General features: G+C 29.5%; 1 protein-coding gene and 2 long non-coding RNA genes across 3 annotated transcripts; 1 reads left to right on the top strand and 2 right to left on the bottom strand.

The window, feature by feature from the left end:
- Nucleotides 1-6,676: 6,676 nt before the first annotated feature.
- LOC126671600 (uncharacterized) lies at nt 6,677-8,204 on the bottom strand. Its single transcript, XR_007639059.2, has 2 exons — nt 7,820-8,204; nt 6,677-7,109 (listed from the first exon to the last, which is right to left on the bottom strand). It is a non-coding gene; the product is annotated as an uncharacterized LOC126671600 (long non-coding RNA).
- A 5,382-nt stretch (nt 8,205-13,586) lies between these two features.
- Nucleotides 13,587-15,114, bottom strand: LOC126671599 (uncharacterized). Its single transcript, XR_007639058.2, has 2 exons — nt 14,730-15,114; nt 13,587-14,019 (listed from the first exon to the last, which is right to left on the bottom strand). It is a non-coding gene; the product is annotated as an uncharacterized LOC126671599 (long non-coding RNA).
- Nucleotides 15,115-20,967: 5,853 nt separating this feature from the next.
- LOC126672860 (pentatricopeptide repeat-containing protein PNM1, mitochondrial) lies at nt 20,968-22,868 on the top strand (the record flags this gene model as incomplete). Its single annotated transcript, XM_050366812.2, has 1 exon — nt 20,968-22,868. A coding segment is annotated over one exon (1,551 nt), but the record flags the coding sequence as incomplete, so codon positions are not given.
- Between the last annotated feature and the right edge of the window lie 107 nt (nt 22,869-22,975).

Here is a 22,975-nt window from a genome sequence, read left to right as displayed (position 1 = left end):
GAATAATCAATTATGAGAGTTGATTGTAGAATAAATCATTTAATATTAGTGTGTGTTGTAGTTTTAATATATATTTTTTTATAGTTTTGATATTTTTTTTTTATTTTGAAATACGAGTAACTTTTTGATAATAATTAATAGTAATATGTATATTGTTTTGGTGTCTAACGCAATATTTTTTATCAAAAAATTATTTAGAGTTTAAATAACAAAAATATTAAAGTGCATTGTTAAAGTTATTAAAATGAAAATTGATGTTGAAATTACACGATATCCTAAAACTTATGATGTTTGTAATACCTCCAAGTAGAATGATTTTAATATTTTTGATGAAAAATCGCATGCACCAGAAACAAACCATGTTGGCCACTCATGAATTACTACTAAAAATGGTTCAAAGCAATGCGAGATTGAATTGAATTTTTCTTTGAATGGAGCTAAAACTCGAGCTATTTAAATTTTATCGCGTACTGAATCTGTGTATCCAAAAAAACTCATAAGACTCGATAGCTTAAATAAATATTTTACACACATAAAGCAATAATTTATTTATTATAATATATTAATTTTTTTTATTTGTGTATATCGTTTTAATTGTTATTTTATGATAATCCAACTTTATTTAAGTAGCAGTTTGCTGTAAACTCAGTATTAATGTTGTGCAAAGATATCAATCGGTTCCGCATGCCCTAAAAAGCATACCAAATATATGGATCTTCTTCATTGCGAATAATTATTGATCTCCACCATTATATGATGACAATGATGAGTGATAATAATGATCATTGTGCAAATAGTGCTTAACTTATGCATAATTATAAAATGTTAGTTTAATAGTTTTAAAAAGTATATTTTTTTATTTTTTAAAAATCTATCTTGATTTTTTAAAAAACTATTAAAACTTATAAATATATACCGATTTAACTAATTTACTGAAAATCTATTCATTTTTTAAAAATTTAATTAATTGTGCTTATATAACAATTGAATGTATAATTTTTTTTTAAAATTTTAAAAATTGTCGATGTTGCATAGTTCGAATATATTATAATTTCATATTTTATATCAACTTGACATACAATATAACAATTAAATTAATTTAGAAAATTGAACAAATTTTCAGCTAATTTATCAACTTGAGATAAATTTACAATTTTTAACAAATTTTTATAGTTTTTAAAAAAGTTAAAAAAATTTGATTTTTTGGCGCCATTAAAATTAAAATATTTAATATGTCAAAGAATTTTTTTTTTATATAAACTTTGCCCACCATATTATTCATGAATTAGCTATTATTTAATTACGAAAACATGATCAACATAGTTTATGCATTCTGCCACTAATTTCATGCAGATAAATAAATTAGATTTGCTATAATTCTAATATTGTCAAAGTTTTTATCATGAAAACCTTAATGTAAGAAGAGTAATTTCATTATTTTTGCTCACAATGTCAACCTGAAAAATCACCCTCTAAATAAAAACAAATTCATAAAAAGTTTTTGTTATCTTTTGGCATTTAATATTCTCCATTGCTCCCAATTCCTTACTATCCTGATGAAACATCAATTTAATTAGAGCAAAATGGAAGAAGAAAAAGACGCAGAACCCCAACACTTATCACCATATCTGGGACCGTCAATTGAAGTTGTTGAGTTGCAGAATCTTTTTCTTTTAAAACATAAAGTGTTTTGTTGATGATGCACATATAAATGATCCATATATATATCCACATCCTCATTACCGTATCCAGTAATTAAAATCAATAATAAAAATAAAATGTTTTTAATGCTATTAAATAATTATTTGAATTATTATTATAATAGTAATGATTTATTTTTTTCATAACTTAATTTTTATAAAAAAATTATTGTATCAATACGATTTTTATTATTTTGTTATTTAATTTATATTTAATAATAAAATAATATTTTTATTAAAGAAAATTTCTTATTATTATAATTTATTAATTTGAAATAAATTTTATCAGTGTAATTATGCTAAATAAATTTACCATTAATAATATTTTTATAATCATTTGAATTCATAATTATTTTGACTAATAATCACCCACGACTAATTTTTAGGTTTGTGATCACTAGATCACTTTATATTTAAAAACGACCACTAAACCTTATGATCTTTTTGGCGGCGCTCACCAAACTCTCTGAATCTAAAAATCGGCGATTTTTTTTGCAAAAATGATGACATGGCAATGATTTGCTCATGTCAGGGTCAGACATGTGTTAGACGTGTCAGGTGACATCTCACCAAAAATCTAAAATACACAAAACACCGTAAAATGTAATTAAAAGAAATCTAATCCAACCAAATTACTCCACCTCTAACGGTCACCCACCAGGTCACCACCACCACCATTCTCCGGCCGTCTGCACACCCACCACCACGGAGAGAATTTTTTTCCGGATGGCTGTTCCTTGGTGAAGGAGACGGCCAAAAACAGCCTCCACCATTTGTCTAGTGTTATTTTTAATTTTATTCATCATGTAGTTATAGTAGCTAATATGTTAGAGTTATCATCTTCAAATCACAAATTGTTGCTATTTTTTCCGATACTTCATCACCAGATACAAATAAAAAGCTGCTAAAAATTAATTCATATCTTGTATTGCTCTTTTAATTCATATTTTATTTTGATGACGGATTTAAATATGCTTCTATTTCGTTAAACATGAACCTTAGTGACTGGTTTTATTTATTTAATTACATCAAGTTAATTCTATCAAATGATATCAGACCCTTGTAATTCAAGTTAAATTATAGAGATATTTATAATTCTAACAAATTAATGGTTTCGAACTTTTTTGTTAATTGTGGATATTGAGTTGTGGCCATAGATGTCTATAGCGATTAGAAATTATAAAATAATGTTGATTATGTGTTTGGGTGTGGCACATGTGATGTATTTTTTCAGATCTTTTATTGATTATATGCAAATGTTGTTTTCATCATTAAGTTAGCTAGCAAGATTATAGGTTTTATTATTGGTTTCTTGGTTTGGAAAAATTGAACGTTTGCCACTAAAGTAACATCGTATGATACCGATGAATTAGAATTCAAACGGTATAAGCGTTAAACTGTTAGACCGTGAACGTGATTCCTTCCACAAACGTTACTTCTCTCCAACTATAAAAAAAATACTGCTTTTCTTCTACAAAGACACATAAAATTATTATTTTGAACATAATAAACAATAGCAAATTATTACTTTTATTTAAATAGTTAAATTAAACTACAAGTTGACTATTTAATCTGCTCTATTTAATTAGTATTTTAAAATATATATTAACTACTTGATTTTTGAATGAGTGTGATTGAAAGCATGTCAAAATATAATTTTCATTAGGCTTAATCACTCAAAAGTCCCCCACCTTTAAATTTTTTTCAATTGCATCCTTACGTAAAAAAATTCTCTCAAAACCTCCTCATCTTTAGATTCCTTTTCAATTGTACCCTAAAGTATTCAATTGACCTCTTTTCACCTGAAAAAAAAATTCAAAATATTTTTTTATTTTTAATCTATATTCTAATTAAACACTAATATTATTAATAATATAATAAATCATTCTTTCTAAAATTATATCCAATAACTTTTTAAAATCAAAACCATAAAAATTTTCAATTTAGGGTACAATTGAAAAAAAATCTAAAGGTGAGGGAATTTTGAGAGGATTTTCCTACGTCAGGGTGCAATTGGAATGAAATTTAAAGGTGAGAGAGTTTTGAGAGAGTTTTTCAATGTCGGGATGAAATTGAAAAAAAAAATAAAGGTCGAAGGGTTTTGAGTGATTAGGTCTTTTCATTAATATTAATTTAAATTTCCGTTTTATCAGTGTTTCCATGAAATAAAATAGTAAAATTCATAATGTATGATATAAAATATTTCATAAAGAGAAAAATAAGATTTATAAAGTAAACATAGAATTCACAAAGAAAATCTAAAAAAAAGCAAATTTAATGTTTAAACTTATTGAACTAGAAAACAGTAAGAAAATGAAAATGAATAAGTTTTTTTGTCGATTGATTTTATCAAAAATTACTTTAAAATGAGAATGAAATTATCTCCATAATGCGAATCACTCATTTACGTCCTTACCTTAAAAATAAACTTTAATTTTTGTGGAAAAAAAACAATAATTAATAAATAAATAAATAGTATTAGCAAATAAATGCATTTACAAAATTAATTGAACTACATGAAAAGATTATTATTTTCATCCAATCCCTTTCGTTCCAATTTCTGTTTTTATTTGTACCTTAACTTTGAACCGAACATGAACTCTTGATACACTTATATGTGAGATCATATTAAAACCTTTTTACTAGCAAATAGTGAAAAAAGAAACATAAAATACATACGTAGCCGAGACATTATTATACATTCATATACAATATTTAGAATTCGAACTTTTCAAAGTTCTTGTAGTCAGAAATGAGGGCTTGGATTTTGATACACACCTACTACATAATTAATAGCAATTAAATGTTCAAAGTTTCAAACTTTTCTAAAAAAGTTGAGCTTCCAATCCAAACTACAAAGACATGTTTCCTAGTAAAAGGATTTCTAGTTATGATTGTTTTTATATATACTAGTGTAATTTATTAGTATCAAAAACAGGAAACTTGGACCATCTAAAGTGAAAAGTGAACTTTATGATAGAATTAATTTGAATATGATATGAGTTTTTGTACACCATATAATATCCATATAGAGCAAGTCCAACTAGTTACCTTGCTATAAAGGAGACTTATATATACAAACTATCGATTAATTGAATTAACTAAATTAAATAAGTTATCTCGGTTATTGGTTAAAGATTTTTATTAATTCAGTTAGTTTGATTGGTTCGGTTCGATTAATTAAACAGTTAGTTTGGATACAATAAAGAGCTTTAAAATTTTGATTAACAGAATTAACCGACTATTTAATTTTATTTTTTATTTATATTTTACCAGTTTAACCAAATTAACCGATAAATTTAGTTGGTTCGTTTGGTATTTTAAAATTTTTGTTAATTTAATTTTGAAAAAGTGATCAATTTAGTTGGTTCAATTAAAAAGATAAATCGATTAGACTAATTTAATTTTAGTTAATTCGGTCGGTGTTTAACTGAACCAATGCTCACCCCTTATGTACTTTGTCAATTATTAAAATCAAAACCTAATTAATGAGAAACCAAAATAAAATTTTGTCGAAAAATATTGTTTTTCACACATTTCCTTTATGGGTCAAAATGAGAACTATATTGGAAGGCAAATCATCATAAGTTTTTTTTTTTTTGAGAATATCATCATAAGTTCATACTATGTAATGTAGTGTTTTTATTAATTGATAGGCAAGTGCAATCTAACATGTACTTGGACTTCAACAATTACAAATATTTTATTTTTAAAAGCTAAAAACTATTGAAATTTGATTCTTCTCTATGAGGTAGGTCTTACCCTAATTAGGGTTAGTGTGGTTGATCTTTTGAGCCGTCCTTTAAATATGCAAGTCTATTCGGTGAATTATTAGCCACACAATATGCATTACTAAATACAATTATCAAAAGGCAAAATGAAGTAATAACTTCAAAATTATGACAAAATTAACAAATTTACCATGAACAATATATTGTGTGGGGTTTGTCCAATAATTTTATAATATTTCTCATTTGCATCAATTATATCCAATAAATAAAAATGATGACAAATCTAATTAATAAAATATATTTTAATTCCTTTAATTTTTTTTTCTTCTGGGGCTTGCCTTGCCCCAACACCTAAAAAAGGCGGGCGCCAAAGAGGAAACAACCCAGCCTCTTCAAAAAAGTAAAGTTTTGTAGGCGCTGCCTACTCACTCAGACAATGCTCTAAACACAAAAGTGTTCAGTTCCGCCCCCTTCTACCATGATGAGTCGCAGGTAGCATAGTTCGAATGAAATTCAATTCTAAAGAGAATTTAAGACGTTTTAGGCTGCACGCTTAATTTTCATGGGATCGTAGTTCAATTGGTCAGAGTATCGTCCTGTTAAGGCGGAAGCTGCGGGTTCGAGCCCCGTTAGTCCCGAAGGATCCAAAATAAAAAAGCATCAACCATTTTCTGTGAAAGGGGAACAAATTACAGAATTTCATTCAAAAAGGAGATCCTTCTTACAAATTTGTCTTAATTAGAGAAATATTCATAAAACTTTTGAAAAATTCTCTATCTAATTTTATTAAAATGTTATATATTATCAAAAAAATTATGAACTTTTATGTTATTATCAATTTAGTTATAAAACATTTTTCCACGTATGGACTAAATTGTCACAGAAATAACTTAATGTCACGACCCGATTCTCGGCATCGAGACCGGCGCTAGGGAATGGGAGTGGTTGCTCCGAAACCCGTAGCAAGCCTTAAAAACACTTTAAAAATCACTTCAAATTTTTCGCGGAATTCAAAACACATTTTCGAACATTTTAAAATCTCCGTTTAAAAACGTTCCGATAAAATCATAATGAAACTTTACAATTAATTTCCTATTTAATTAATGTATTCAAGTTTCATACCCACTTCACTGGGGTTTATAATGCATCTTATTATGCACACACCATCTCATTATGGTGATAACTGCATTTTACTATGCAGACCATTTCATTATGGATTTAAATGCATTTCATTATGCAAACACATTCATTAAATTAAAACCGTTACTTTTCAATTACTAGTTATCGTTTTAACGCGTATTCCTCGAATACCGTCTTTTACAAAACCGATAACATGCAATCATGCATATAGCCACGCTGGGCCCCACATTATACACATAACATAGTTGCGTACAGTTTTCTTTACACTGTATCTCAAAACTTCTGGTACTACCGTGTACCCGGGTTGCAACTATTTTCCAATACCTTAATGCATGTCGTTAAAATATATTATAATCGTGCGATGAAAACAAAACAGAGTTCATGCGTGGCACACATCGCAGATACTGACATGCTAAGGCGTCTGTCTATCTATTCTACTGCAGCTCTACAGATCAAAATAAGACCAATTACCATATACGCAAAACGAAGACTTCAAGAATCAAAAAGATGAAGTCTCGTCCAAACACAGGCAATATTCCTGAAAAATAGTTCCACAACGTGGGTCAGATATACTGGTGAGTTTACAACTTACAAACACACATTAAATAATTTAACCCGTTATAAAATAGTCATATTAAAATATTTAGTACTGGTTCAATCACAGAAACGTAATGCTTTAAATGAAATGCCATTTCTAATCCATTTTCCTCTAAGTCTTCTTTCAGACTGAGATTTATAAACTAGTCGGCTGAACCCGTACATTCGCTCGACTTTAGTTTATTTTCCACTATCCTTTACAGTTCTAAACCTTTCTTTAGACTGTTTCCAACTTTTCTCATGAACTCAACGACCGATAACATTTAATGTTCCATGACGTCGTTAGTTCTTAAATCAATCGGCCGAACTCTATCGTTCCATCGCCGTTAACTTGTTCGGGGTTCTAGACCGTCGTCTTAGAAGCTCTCCCGCTATGTCTGGACCGTCGTCTCAGACTTCTAGACCGTCGTCTAGATTCACACAGTTCATTCCACTTTACATAAAATAAATATGCATGCAATAACTAGTGATCACATAGTCCTATTATAGCCCAATAGGATGGCACGTTTCATAGACTCATTCCATAATAATTTTATTTACTCAAAATAAATATACGATATATTTAAAATGATTTATGACATTAATTTCCACATTAAAGTAATAATAGTAATTTTATTACTTTAATGTATGCATGTAATAATGCAAACTCACAGACTGTCGCTTCATAAATAATTAAATACGCCACGATGATCCACTATTATCCACTCGGTCTATCCAACCGGTGCTCCTTCAATTGATCCGTCAATAGTTGACTTTCCGTCACATCTATATTCAGGAATCGTGTTAAGTCGATCTCAAAAATAGAATTCTAAATCTATTACCGACCTCTAAACACGTAGCCACATAAATACGATATCATATCGTATACAAACAATCATCACATTAAAACTTTTCACAAAACACCATCCTTTTCGGTCGTTATTTCAACGTAACCGATTCACAATTCCTTCTCATTCTCGACTCTTCGAGGATTACGAACCTACTCTCTCGGGTTCGATTTAGAAAAACACTTGAAATAAATTCAAGGTTCATTCCACATCTATGGCTTTTCATAATTATTCACAAATAATTATTTTTCTTTTATCTCTCTAATTAGTTTCATTAGACTAATCAAATTACCATATTTCCCTTTTATCACATTACCCTTATTCCATTAATTACCGAACTAATTAATAATATTTTAATTATTAAAATTCGGATTTATTTTCAATATTGGATCTAACCATTCCATAAGATAATTAAAACAGCCCCTTATTGGCTTAAATTCTTCTTTTGGTTAAAATACTAAAATATCCTCAAACTTTTCAAAATTGACCATTTAGGTCCTTTCGTAAACTAATCGATTTTAAAATCGAGAAAATTACTTAAAATATCCAAAATCATTCTACTTCAGATTATTAACAAATATAATCTGGAAACTTTGGCTAACATACCATGTAGCCCCTCATAATTTGGAAAACTACAATTTAACCCCAAAACTCTAGTTTTCGGCAAAAACATTCAAATCTTTCCAAAAATTACCAAAATCATTTAAAATCATTCTACATCAGATTATGTACATTTATAATCTTGAATTTTGGTTAAAATACTGCTTGGTCTTTCATTTTTACGAAAGTTACATTTTAGCCCCAAAACTTTCAATTTTGAGAATCAACTCCAAATCAATTGAAAATCACATCAATCAATTCTTTAAATAATCTAAAATTACTCATCAACTCAATTTTATGATCTAACATTTATTTCATAGACATGCAACACAATTTAGATCAAAATCGTAACTTTTAATTTTTTAACTATTCGTCAATTATGGATAATCCTATCAAATTAACCAAAACATATTTATTTTAATTATCATACTAAAACAGCAGCCTCAAAATTAAAATAAATTATTTTTCTTAATTTTAACAATTTAAAACCGTATAAATTGCTAAATCCGAACCCGATTTTATCAACACTCAAAAATCACCCATTAAATCTTTTAATTCCTTAAATATTCAATATATAATTTATTTAACAATATTTCTAACCCAAAAATTTAAAACAAATTATTTTCCATATTAAACACCCTTGAAAACCGAATAAACAATTTATAAACAAAACCGATTATTAATCCATCAAAACACATCACTTTAATAACTTTAATTCTATAAATAATCAACAAATAAAGTTTATAAATTTTTATAAATAATTTCTGTCCAGAAATTTAAAATGACATTAATACCCTTATTTTAACAATTTTAACTAATAAAATTATCAAAACCGAACCCGGTTAATAAACTATCAAAAATTCACAATTAAACACTTATTCATCATCAACCCAACATATAGATCAAACATAATTAGGATTATTTTCAGAAATTTAAAATCAACTCATTTACCCTTATTTTAGCGATTTTTAAAGAAATTAAACTCTAAAAATCGAAACCCATTATTTATAAATCATACCCAACATTTTGATCAACTTTAGTCTATGAAAATCAACCTTTAACATATATATTAAATTCATTTTTAACATCAGCCCAGAAATTTAAAATAATAATTTAATTTCACATATAAAAATGAATTATATCCAAAACCCAACAAAACAACAATTCAAACCAATTATTTAAGCATCAAACCACATTTTTTAACAACCTAAGCATGTATCTAAAACTCAAACAACATCAGAAAACTAAAATTAAAATTTGAGGTTGAAGGTATACCTTGATCCTACATGCAATGGTAGATTAACGATCTACGCGAAATTTGCTACGTTTTTGGTTAAGGAATTTTTGTGAAATTTTGAAAGAAAATAAAGTTGTGTTTTTATTTTTGAGAGAATTTGGCACCCACACTAAAATGAATAAGAGAATGAGTTACTTGGGGAAGAAGAAGACTCATCAAAATATCTAGATATTTATTCCATGTTTTATTTATTTACAAGTTTGCCACTAGGCCATTTTCGTAAATAATTCAATCTTTAGGGGAAAAACGAACTAAATTTTCTCAAATACTTCAAAACATTAAATCATAAATATATGGGCTGAATAAAATATTTTTGGGCGTTTTAAAAATAATTAAAATAATTATTTTGACGATTTTTAGCGTAAAATCTCAAAATTCACATTTACCACGTAAAATTGCTAAAAGTCAAACTTATGGCCAAACACATTCTAAATCACATTTTCATATTTATAAATTCACCTCGTGAATTTAATAACTATTTTCGAGGTCCTAATTTATAAAAAAAATTGGGCACGCGCAAAAATAACCACTTTAACTAATACGGGGTATTACATTCTCCCCCACTTAAAAACAATTCGTCCTCGAATTGCTTAAAATTCGTATTTGCGTATCAGTTACTCTTTTTAATGTTGTCTATGGGTCCTTCACGCTTTCACTGCGCTACTCTGATACTTTATCTTTTCGCTTTTCCAACATATAAATTTCTTCATTCGCTCTTATCTCATTAACTACTTTCACTTTGTCGTTAATGTTTACCGACTCCATTTATTATTTCCACTGTGTTCACATCCAAATATCACTATCTTTTCTTATTCCCATTTCTTTCACAGTTTTTATATTAACTGCATCTTTACAACTCCTTCACTCTTTTTTATGTTTTCCGAGTTTCACATGTCAAACTCGTACTTACCACTTTTTTATATCAAATCTTATTCTCTTAATTCTTGGAATTTCCAAATTTTGATACCAACTTTCATTTTACCATCCCATTTGATATCGACTCACCATTCGATATTCATTCATATTTTTTTATAACATAACGATCGTATTCTCGAACATTCTACTTACTATATTCTTAAACTTCTTTTATCATTTTCTTTTACCTCTTACACCATTACATCACTGTACTTTCTATTTTGTAACGTCCTTAGATTCTATCCCCTTTTTTTTCTTTAATCTGAACCAATTCCAGAATTAACTTGTGACGATTCTTTCGCCAAATACATTTCATTACTTCACAACTCCTTAATTCATATGCCAATAGTCAATTTTCTACACCGGAACTTACCTCCTTCTACCACAGAATTCTTTCTCTAGGAAATTATAATATTTTCGAGTTAAAAATTTAGACAATGCTTTTGCATCACGAGTGAGATTATCCGAAGATTTTGTACTCAACACATTTGCCATAACATTTCCTATTCTGTAATATTTTTGCAGTGTAATCGTAGCTTCGAAATTTTCTAAATCAATTTCTCAGCTTGAGATTCCATTCACTTTGATTCGTGAAAATCTCACCAATTACATCATACAACTCGTGTCTCTATCTTGAGCACACGCATACAACCTTCTACTACCTTTCTAGGCGTCAGAAAATATATTTCTGGTACCCAATTGTCTTGTCTCCTTATCGCATCACTTTATACTCATGACTTTATTATTCAGAGAACACACATCCTTGTTCCTATCACTTTGACTCTTAATCACCTTTTTTATTTGATTTTCATTCTCACTACGACAATCTTTAAATTCTTGTTCATCACTTTATATAGCTTCAATGCTAACTTTCACTTATCCGTTCTTCCATTTATACTTATTTTTCTTTAAATAATTCATGAATCCCGTTCATGATCAATACACGGGATTTACCAGATTATCTTTAATCATAGACACTTTCTATACTCTTTTCTATTAATCCTTTACTCACCTCTACTCTTTATTTCAAGATTGCGCCTTTTCCATTTCATCATATCTCGTAAAAGATGAAATTATACTTTGGTATTAACATCGTCTTTAACCACAAATACATTTACTTATTATAATAGGATGGTTCTACACATCCAATTGTTTCCACTTACTCAATGTCTTTCTACATTTCGTACTATGCTACTCTATCTTTAGTGCAACATCTCGCTAGCGTACTCTTAATCGATCTATTCGCTCGATCCGCCGCGTAATCCTTATATCTCAAAGGATATACCTAGCTTACATTATCGGTATTATAACTTAAGATACCTGATAATTCTACTCTACCGTTATCGAATTTCTACTCGGGTAGAAATCCGGATATTCGATAAGAATTTCTCCTTATACTTGAATATCGGAACGTACTTGAATTCTTTGTCCCACGAACAATGCTGATTATCTCAAACTTCTTTTGATACTACAGAGTTATGTCCAGCAAAACTTATTTAAAACTCAAATTCACTTTAAAACATAGGGCGCCCCCTTTTTCTTTTCAATATCCTTTCGGAATTTTCACTTTTTGAAATCAAAGAAAATCTCATTTAAAATTTTATTTTCTTGTGATCACGAGTTTATAGTAAAACTCTTTTGAAAATAATTTTCCACTCCTTTAAATAAGTTGCTTTAGACATTTCCAACTCTGTAGAAATCATTCTTCGCTTTCTTCTTTCGTTGATAAATTCGATGTCAACGACAACGCTTCTATATCTATTATTATCTATCGTTCGCAATTTTTTTTACCTACTATAGGTAATGGGTCATTCCTTTACCCTTAACAGAGGTCTCATCATGAGTCTCCTCTTTATCATGTTCTACTTCTACAACATGAGTTCCCACTTATTTTAGTCACTCATTCTAATCAAATCACGTTGCTCACTTAGCAACCAATCAAATTCAAATGCGCAAACAAATCGCATATCATCCTTTAAACATATAATCACCGAATAGCCAAACATAAACCACATAACTTTTCACATAAAATTTAAACAATTAATTTTCATACTTTCCACACATCACATTTTGCACGTTTTAAATACTAAAAACCATGCAATCATATTCGGTTTTCATTAACCCAAATCAACTTTAATCAACGAATCATAGAATTGCAAATAAGCACATAATCACATAATCACAGACTCACTTCCTAAGGGAAAGCTGGAGATCTAGGATTTTAGAAACGATGACGTAACAAAGACATGATTCGAATTCTTATATGCTGCAGTAGATTCCTATGAATACTAATAAATTCCTAGGAACACGATAGACATTTCTAAGCCCTTACACTTTATCACTATGCAATCATTCGACTTTTTCGAATATTGCTCACACATTATCACGCAATGGCCCAACTCATCGACCATTGCTCTGATACCACCTTTGTCACGACCCGATTCTCGGCATCGAGACCGGCGCTAGGGAATGGGAGTGGTTGCTCCGAAACCCGTAGCAAGCCTTAAAAACACTTTAAAAATCACTTCAAATTTTTCGCGGAATTCAAAACACATTTTCGAACATTTTAAAATCTCCGTTTAAAAACGTTCCGATAAAATCATAATGAAACTTTACAATTAATTTCCTATTTAATTAATGTATTCAAGTTTCATACCCACTTCACTGGGGTTTATAATGCATCTCATTATGCACACACCATCTCATTATGGTGATAACTGCATTTTACTATGCAGACCATTTCATTATGGATTTAAATGCATTTCATTATGCAAACACATTCATTAAATTAAAACCGTTACTTTTCAATTACTAGTTATCGTTTTAACGCGTATTCCTCGAATACCGTCTTTTACAAAACCGATAACATGCAATCATGCATATAGCCACGCTGGGCCCCACATTATACACATAACATAGTTGCGTACAGTTTTCTTTACACTGTATCTCAAAACTTCTGGTACTACCGTGTACCCGGGTTGCAACTATTTTCCAATACCTTAATGCATGTCGTTAAAATATATTATAATCGTGCGATGAAAACAAAACAGAGTTCATGCGTGGCACACATCGCAGATACTGACATGCTAAGGCGTCTGTCTATCTATTCTACTGCAGCTCTACAGATCAAAATAAGACCAATTACCATATACGCAAAACGAAGACTTCAAGAATCAAAAAGATGAAGTCTCGTCCAAACACAGGCAATATTCCTGAAAAATAGTTCCACAACGTGGGTCAGATATACTGGTGAGTTTACAACTTACAAACACACATTAAATAATTTAACCCGTTATAAAATAGTCATATTAAAATATTTAGTACTGGTTCAATCACAGAAACGTAATGCTTTAAATGAAATGCCATTTCTAATCCATTTTCCTCTAAGTCTTCTTTCAGACTGAGATTTATAAACTAGTCGGCTGAACCCGTACATTCGCTCGACTTTAGTTTATTTTCCACTATCCTTTACAGTTCTAAACCTTTCTTTAGACTGTTTCCAACTTTTCTCATGAACTCAACGACCGATAACATTTGATGTTCCATGACGTCGTTAGTTCTTAAATCAATCGGCCGAACTCTATCGTTCCATCGCCGTTAACTTGTTCGGGGTTCTAGACCGTCGTCTTAGAAGCTCTCCCGCTATGTCTGGACCGTCGTCTCAGACTTCTAGACCGTCGTCTAGATTCACACAGTTCATTCCACTTTACATAAAATAAATATGCATGCAATAACTAGTGATCACATAGTCCTATTATAGCCCAATAGGATGGCACGTTTCATAGACTCATTCCATAATAATTTTATTTACTCAAAATAAATATACGATATATTTAAAATGATTTATGACATTAATTTCCACATTAAAGTAATAATAGTAATTTTATTACTTTAATGTATGCATGTAATAATGCAAACTCACAGACTGTCGCTTCATAAATAATTAAATACGCCACGATGATCCACTATTATCCACTCGGTCTATCCAACCGGTGCTCCTTCAATTGATCCGTCAATAGTTGACTTTCCGTCACATCTATATTCAGGAATCGTGTTAAGTCGATCTCAAAAATAGAATTCTAAATCTATTACCGACCTCTAAACACGTAGCCACATAAATACGATATCATATCGTATACAAACAATCATCACATTAAAACTTTTCACAAAACACCATCCTTTTCGGTCGTTATTTCAACGTAACCGATTCACAATTCCTTCTCATTCTCGACTCTTCGAGGATTACGAACCTACTCTCTCGGGTTCGATTTAGAAAAACACTTGAAATAAATTCAAGGTTCATTCCACATCTATGGCTTTTCATAATTATTCACAAATAATTATTTTTCTTTTATCTCTCTAATTAGTTTCATTAGACTAATCAAATTACCATATTTCCCTTTTATCACATTACCCTTATTCCATTAATTACCGAACTAATTAATAATATTTTAATTATTAAAATTCGGATTTATTTTCAATATTGGATCTAACCATTCCATAAGATAATTAAAACAGCCCCTTATTGGCTTAAATTCTTCTTTTGGTTAAAATACTAAAATATCCTCAAACTTTTCAAAATTGACCATTTAGGTCCTTTCGTAAACTAATCGATTTTAAAATCGAGAAAATTACTTAAAATATCCAAAATCATTCTACTTCAGATTATTAACAAATATAATCTGGAAACTTTGGCTAACATACCATGTAGCCCCTCATAATTTGGAAAACTACAATTTAACCCCAAAACTCTAGTTTTCGGCAAAAACATTCAAATCTTTCCAAAAATTACCAAAATCATTTAAAATCATTCTACATCAGATTATGTACATTTATAATCTTGAATTTTGGTTAAAATACTGCTTGGTCTTTCATTTTTACGAAAGTTACATTTTAGCCCCAAAACTTTCAATTTTGAGAATCAACTCCAAATCAATTGAAAATCACATCAATCAATTCTTTAAATAATCTAAAATTACTCATCAACTCAATTTTATGATCTAACATTTATTTCATAGACATGCAACACAATTTAGATCAAAATCGTAACTTTTAATTTTTTAACTATTCGTCAATTATGGATAATCCTATCAAATTAACCAAAGCATATTTATTTTAATTATCATACTAAAACAGCAGCCTCAAAATTAAAATAAATTATTTTTCTTAATTTTAACAATTTAAAACCGTATAAATTGCTAAATCCGAACCCGATTTTATCAACACTCAAAAATCACCCATTAAATCTTTTAATTCCTTAAATATTCAATATATAATTTATTTAACAATATTTCTAACCCAAAAATTTAAAACAAATTATTTTCCATATTAAACACCCTTGAAAACCGAATAAACAATTTATAAACAAAACCGATTATTAATCCATCAAAACACATCACTTTAATAACTTTAATTCTATAAATAATCAACAAATAAAGTTTATAAATTTTTATAAATAATTTCTGTCCAGAAATTTAAAATGACATTAATACCCTTATTTTAACAATTTTAACTAATAAAATTATCAAAACCGAACCCGGTTAATAAACTATCAAAAATTCACAATTAAACACTTATTCATCATCAACCCAACATATAGATCAAACATAATTAGGATTATTTTCAGAAATTTAAAATCAACTCATTTACCCTTATTTTAGCGATTTTTAAAGAAATTAAACTCTAAAAATCGAAACCCATTATTTATAAATCATACCCAACATTTTGATCAACTTTAGTCTATGAAAATCAACCTTTAACATATATATTAAATTCATTTTTAACATCAGCCCAGAAATTTAAAATAATAATTTAATTTCACATATAAAAATGAATTATATCCAAAACCCAACAAAACAACAATTCAAACCAATTATTTAAGCATCAAACCACATTTTTTAACAACCTAAGCATGTATCTAAAACTCAAACAACATCAGAAAACTAAAATTAAAATTTGAGGTTGAAGGTATACCTTGATCCTACATGCAATGGTAGATTAACGATCTACGCGAAATTTGCTACGTTTTTGGTTAAGGAATTTTTGTGAAATTTTGAAAGAAAATAAAGTTGTGTTTTTATTTTTGAGAGAATTTGGCACCCACACTAAAATGAATAAGAGAATGAGTTACTTGGGGAAGAAGAAGACTCATCAAAATATCTAGATATTTATTCCATGTTTTATTTATTTACAAGTTTGCCACTAGGCCATTTTCGTAAATAATTCAATCTTTAGGGGAAAAACGAACTAAATTTTCTCAAATACTTCAAAACATTAAATCATAAATATATGGGCTGAATAAAATATTTTTGGGCGTTTTAAAAATAATTAAAATAATTATTTTGACGATTTTTAGCGTAAAATCTCAAAATTCACATTTACCACGTAAAATTGCTAAAAGTCAAACTTATGGCCAAACACATTCTAAATCACATTTTCATATTTATAAATTCACCTCGTGAATTTAATAACTATTTTCGAGGTCCTAATTTATAAAAAAAATTGGGCACGCGCAAAAATAACCACTTTAACTAATACGGGGTATTACACTTAAGTTATTTAATTATATTACTTTTATCAATTAGACTATTCGTCTTTTTTATATGATGTTTCGATACAATTGACACAAAATGAAAACTACAATACAAAAACATATTTTTTATACTATAAATATTTATACGCCTTGCCAGAATTGCTTTACAATCAAATTTGTTCAATAGAGTAAGAAACCATACCAATTTAACTCTAATTAAGTACTAGTGTTGTGTTCATATGTACAGTATTATGAGATTTTGAGTTTGATATCTCAATGGCAGGCGACAAAAATGTTGAAAAATTAGCCTTGCAAATTTATGTCAAATTAATTACTTTGAATTTGACTCCTAAATTTCCTTTTCACAACTGAATAACATAGTATGAGTATATAATTTGTTCATAATCCTTGATTAATCAAATGATAACTACAATCACATGATGTGCAATACCTTAACTATATATGTGGCACATTTTTGGAAGCAAGAAAATAGTATAAATTATATTTTTAATACTACAACAAAAAATTGAGAGCACGACATGTATAATTTAATTCATTGATGTTGGAGTTCTAAACAATGTTTTAATTCTAACCACTAATATTAATTATACTATATTATATATTGGATTTTTTTATTTTAAATGTTGATACTAAAGAAGCGCAACCGATTGAAATATATAAAGTTCAGGCTGCTAACTATAGTTGTAGACCGGACATCACATCAAATCTGAAATCTTAAAATAATAAATTAGTCAGTTTATTATATTTGTATGCTTCACATTCTATTTATATTTTTTCACAGTAAATTTTCATCAAACTTATTTATAAAAAATATTTCACTCAAGTGTGATATTCTTTCATATCGAGTCGCTCAACTTCACTCGGAAAAGAGCTTGCCCATCACGTGTATGTATACTAGGGTACACCAAAGTTGTTTGATAATTTCTTTTCCTACATTTTTTTCTTAAAAAGGAGCATGTAATTTTAAAGTAATAAATTCTCTGTTTTTGTTTTTACAATATTCAGACGAGTGATTAAAATGTTCAAGGCAATTATCAAAGTTTGTAGGATCGTGTGGATGGGCTGTATATATAGTCCATTTGTCTAATCTGAACTAGAGGTGGGCAAAAAAACCGGCCAAACCGATTAATCGAACCGAAACCGAAAACCGAACCGGAAAATATTATTAACCGGTTCAATAGTTTAGGTTTAGGTTTTAATTTTTAGTTTTTATGGTTTATGGTTTAAGTTTAGGTTTTGGATTTCTAAAAACCGTGGTTAATCGGTTAACCGGTTTATATATATATTCATATATTTTTAATAATTAATAAGATATATTTTATGATCTATAAAATAATATGGATTTTATAATATACACAATAATATCTAAATATAAAAATATATTGACTCATATTTTATTTAGAAATATTTATATATTTTAGGAGAATTTATATATGAAAATATTTTAAAAGAAATTTGTTTTTCTTACTAAAATATTTACTTAACAGAAATAAGAATATTTAAAGTATATAAATAGTAGAAAGTGGACGTGAACAACACCACAAACAATTCAAAAAATACAAATCTAACTTTAATATTACTTATAAATTATTTGTAAATAATAATAGTTTTAAATATTTGCATTGACTTAACTATTCATAAGATAGTTTAGATTTATATTTTTAATATAATTTGAATTTCTATAGTTTTTTTTTGTTTGCTAAAAAATCAAATAGAATTAAAATTTTATCTTTTTTTGTCTTTTATTTTTCTAATGGTTATATGGTTAAAAACCGCAAAACCGAAAAATCGAACCGTTTTTTTTACGATGAACCGATTTACCGGTTAACCATTTAAAATTTTAGGTTTAGGTTTTAAATTTTAAAAACCGTATTGCAATGAACCGGTTTATAAATTACCCTCATGGACCGGTACCCCTAGTCTGAACTCAATTTAAGAGGAAGAAGAAGAGCAGAACTTAGGCTATTTTAAGCCCAAGAGATGAATAAATCTTGAATTCCATTGTATTCAATCCATTGTGAATATATAGGGTATAATTTAGGTATTTTTTTTGACAGAAATAACTCTATTTGTGAAACTGTTCATAAATACATTTTTTAACATAAATAGGTCATTTTTCATATAAAAATTTCGCTCTTTAATAGCTATGCAGTAGCCGCTATAATATTTGATAGATTAAAAGTATTTTTCCAACCCGTAATGATCAAAAAATAACTATTTGTTTTCATTCCATAAAAATAGAAAAAAATTATATCATCTAATATTAATTAAATAAAAAACTATAAACCAACTCTCAAAATTTTATTATATGAGTATCAAATATAGTCGCTCTATAATTAACTATAATTAATGAGTTTTTTAATATTAATAAAAAATATTTTATTTTATTTTTATGGGATGGAGAGAGTATATATCTATTGTAAATAAAAATTAAAAAGTGTATTATTATAATAAAAAAATTGTATGGAATGTATTCTTTTTTTTATATATAATTTATAGTAATTTGCGTTTGCCAACTGTTAGTATGGAGCACATGGAATCCCGTGTGAATCAGCAAGTATCTTGCAAGGCTATATACTTTTGGGTGACCGATGCCCCCCCCCCCCCCCCCCCCCAAAAAGTTTTGTATATTTTATTCAAAATGGTTAATTAATGAATTGCATACAATTTCTTTTAAATTGACAGGTTTAGGTTTTAGCGTTTGTAAGAGAAATTGACAAGTGCATACAACATTTGAATTATACATTATTGGTATAAAGTGTTAAACTTTATATGTTATGTTTAATATTTAATTATCTAATCTTAAACTAATGGTTTGTTTTAGAGTTAGTTTGGTTGTAATATTTATTTAAGGTTAAATGTACCTTTAATACCTTTAATTCTCATTAAATTCACTTCACGATTTAGATCAATATGAACTTGAATCGATTTTCCACACTTGCATACAATTTTAATTTAAAATAAAAATTCAAATTCACACTTAAAAAAACTTACTAATTTTAAAAAGCTAAATATTCATTTTGAATCAAATGAATCCGGCCTATTAATGATGCTTTCTCCTAAGTGTTATTTCACATATACATGATTTTAGTTAGGTATTTGTATTTATACGTTACTAGATAATTTTTTATTTTTTTGGTAAAAAATACACTTCTTTTGAATTTTATATTCCGAACATACAATGCTTCTTCTAATAAAACTAAAACAGTTTGGTCTAACCTCCATTGTCGAACAAAACAAGTTTCTTCTAAAATTTCAATAGATTAAGCTAAAAATTAGATTTTTTCACCACCTACAATTCAAGATAATCAAATTTATAGAAATCAATTATCATTACAAAAGAATCCATAACTAGCTTAGCAAAAAGTATATAAGGTGTAAATTCCTCTTCTCACAAAAAGAGAATGTATTATCATAGAAAGGCTTTAGGCCCAAATAATATGCCAGGCCCAGTCTGTAGGTTATAACTCATATGGACTTGGGCTCAAATAATCAGAACCATTCTACAGTGCACTCTCCCACTCAAGATCACTCCTCCTACTACCCAGACAGCTGAGTTTCTCCATTTTCAGGGTTTTTGAGCTCTCACTCTCTCTCTCTCTAAAACATAAAAATGCCACCGTTAACCTCTCTCCATCTCCGCCGTCTCCTCCACCATTACCACCTCTATCCACCGCCGCCGCCGCCGTCATATTTCTCTCCCTTCTTTGCCCCTACCCTCCTCCGCAAATTGCCATTTTTACCACCGTCACTCTCTAAACCCTTCTCCTATTCCACCCAAACCCTAACCACCAACACAAACGACCCACAACCCAATCCGGTCGCCCAATCAATATCAACCGAATTAACCCGAAACCCAGATTCAGATTCCCTCTCAATTTCTCAAACCCTAAACCTTCACTTCTCTCACATCACCAATTCAATTACCCCATCTTTAATCCATCAAACACTCGATCTCTCCCCTGATGCTGGCCGTACAGTTTTAGGGTTTCATCACTGGCTTGCTAAAACTGCAAATTTTAATCACACTGATGAAACTGTGTCGTTTTTTATTGATTATTTTGGTAGAAGGAAGGATTTTCAAACTACCCATGAGTTACTTTTTGATAACAGAGATGTCATTGGTTCTAAAAGCTTTGAATCAATGGTTAATCGCCTTGTTCGTGCCGGTCGGGCGAGTAAGGTGGTCGGGTTTTTCGATAGGATGGAGAGGGACTATGGGTTTAAGAGAGATAGGGATAATCTGAGGCTGGTAGTTAAATTGTTGTGTGAAAATGGGTATGCTAGTTATGCTGAGAAGCTTGTGAAAAGCTTGGCAAATGAGATATTTCCTGATGAGATTATTTGTGATTTGTTGATTAAAGGTTGGTGTGTTGATGGGAAACTTGATGAGGCTAAAAGATTAGCTGGGGAGATGTTTAGAGGTGGGTTTGAGATTGGTACGGTGGCTTACAATGCGATTCTTGATTGTGTTTATAAGCTTTGTAGGGAGAAGGATCCTTTTAGAATTGGGTCTGAGGTTGAGAATGTTTTGGTGGAAATGGATACTCGTGGCGTTCCGAGAAATGTGGAGACTTTTAATGTGTTAATTACTCATTTATGCAAAATGAGGAAAACTCAAGATGCGCTGAATTTGTTTAATAGGATGAGGGAATTCGGATGTGATCCTGATGAGACTACGTTTCTTGTTTTGATTCGGAGTTTATATCAGGCTGCTAGGGTTGGTGAGGGGGATGAGATGATTGATAGAATGAAGAGTGCAGGGTATGCTAATAAGCTTGATAGAAAGGCTTATTATGGATTTTTGAAAATTCTGTGCGGTATTGAGAGGGTTGAGCACGCGATGAGTGTGTTTGAGATGATGAAGGCGGATGGATGTAAACCTGGGATAAAGAGTTACGATTTATTGATAGGGAAATGGTGTGCTCATAATCGTATCGATAAGGGAAATGCTCTGTTTAATGAGGCTTTGAGTAATGGAGTGGCGGTGACACCTAAGGAATATAAGGTGGATGAGAAGTTTCTGAAGAAGCCTAAGGCTGTGAAAAAAGAAAAAAAGAGGGAGACATTGCCTGAGAAAACTGCGAGGAAGAGGAGGCGGCTAAAGCAGATTAGACTGAGTTTTGTGAAGAAGCCAAAGAAAATGGCTCATCGCTGATCATTGTTTCTTTCTAACAAGTAAGAATTTAACGAGTATGTCGATGATGGCTTATGAAATGTAGTAATTTGTTGCTGTTTCAGGTTTTCTTTCGTTTAAAGTTGGTCAGTAGCATCACTAGGAATAAGATTTCTGTTCGTTGTTAAATTATTTTAAACTACATGAGGGTTTTACCTGATAAACTGAAAATGAATGTTTTCAACATACAAGTGGTTCGCAGGGTACGACATGTGCACACAAACTTTTTGAGTCTTACATTTCGAGGTTTCATTTCCGGTGACGGGAACTCTTTTGGAATTCCTAATAGAAATACTTCTGAAAAACTTTATATTATAACGTGTTCTTGTAAAGTCGTACTTCTGCTGTTCTTTATTTTGGCATTTATGTTTTCGTTTCGTATGATGACCATTATTAGCATTCAAGGCCAGCGAATCGGCTACTGAGGTTACTTATGTGG

This window comes from Mercurialis annua, linkage group LG3 (genome assembly GCF_937616625.2).
Source record: "Mercurialis annua linkage group LG3, ddMerAnnu1.2, whole genome shotgun sequence".
Classification (NCBI taxonomy): domain Eukaryota; kingdom Viridiplantae; phylum Streptophyta; class Magnoliopsida; order Malpighiales; family Euphorbiaceae; genus Mercurialis; species Mercurialis annua.
Note: the sequence above shows the minus strand (reverse complement) of the source record. Positions and strands in the feature narration are given on the sequence as shown.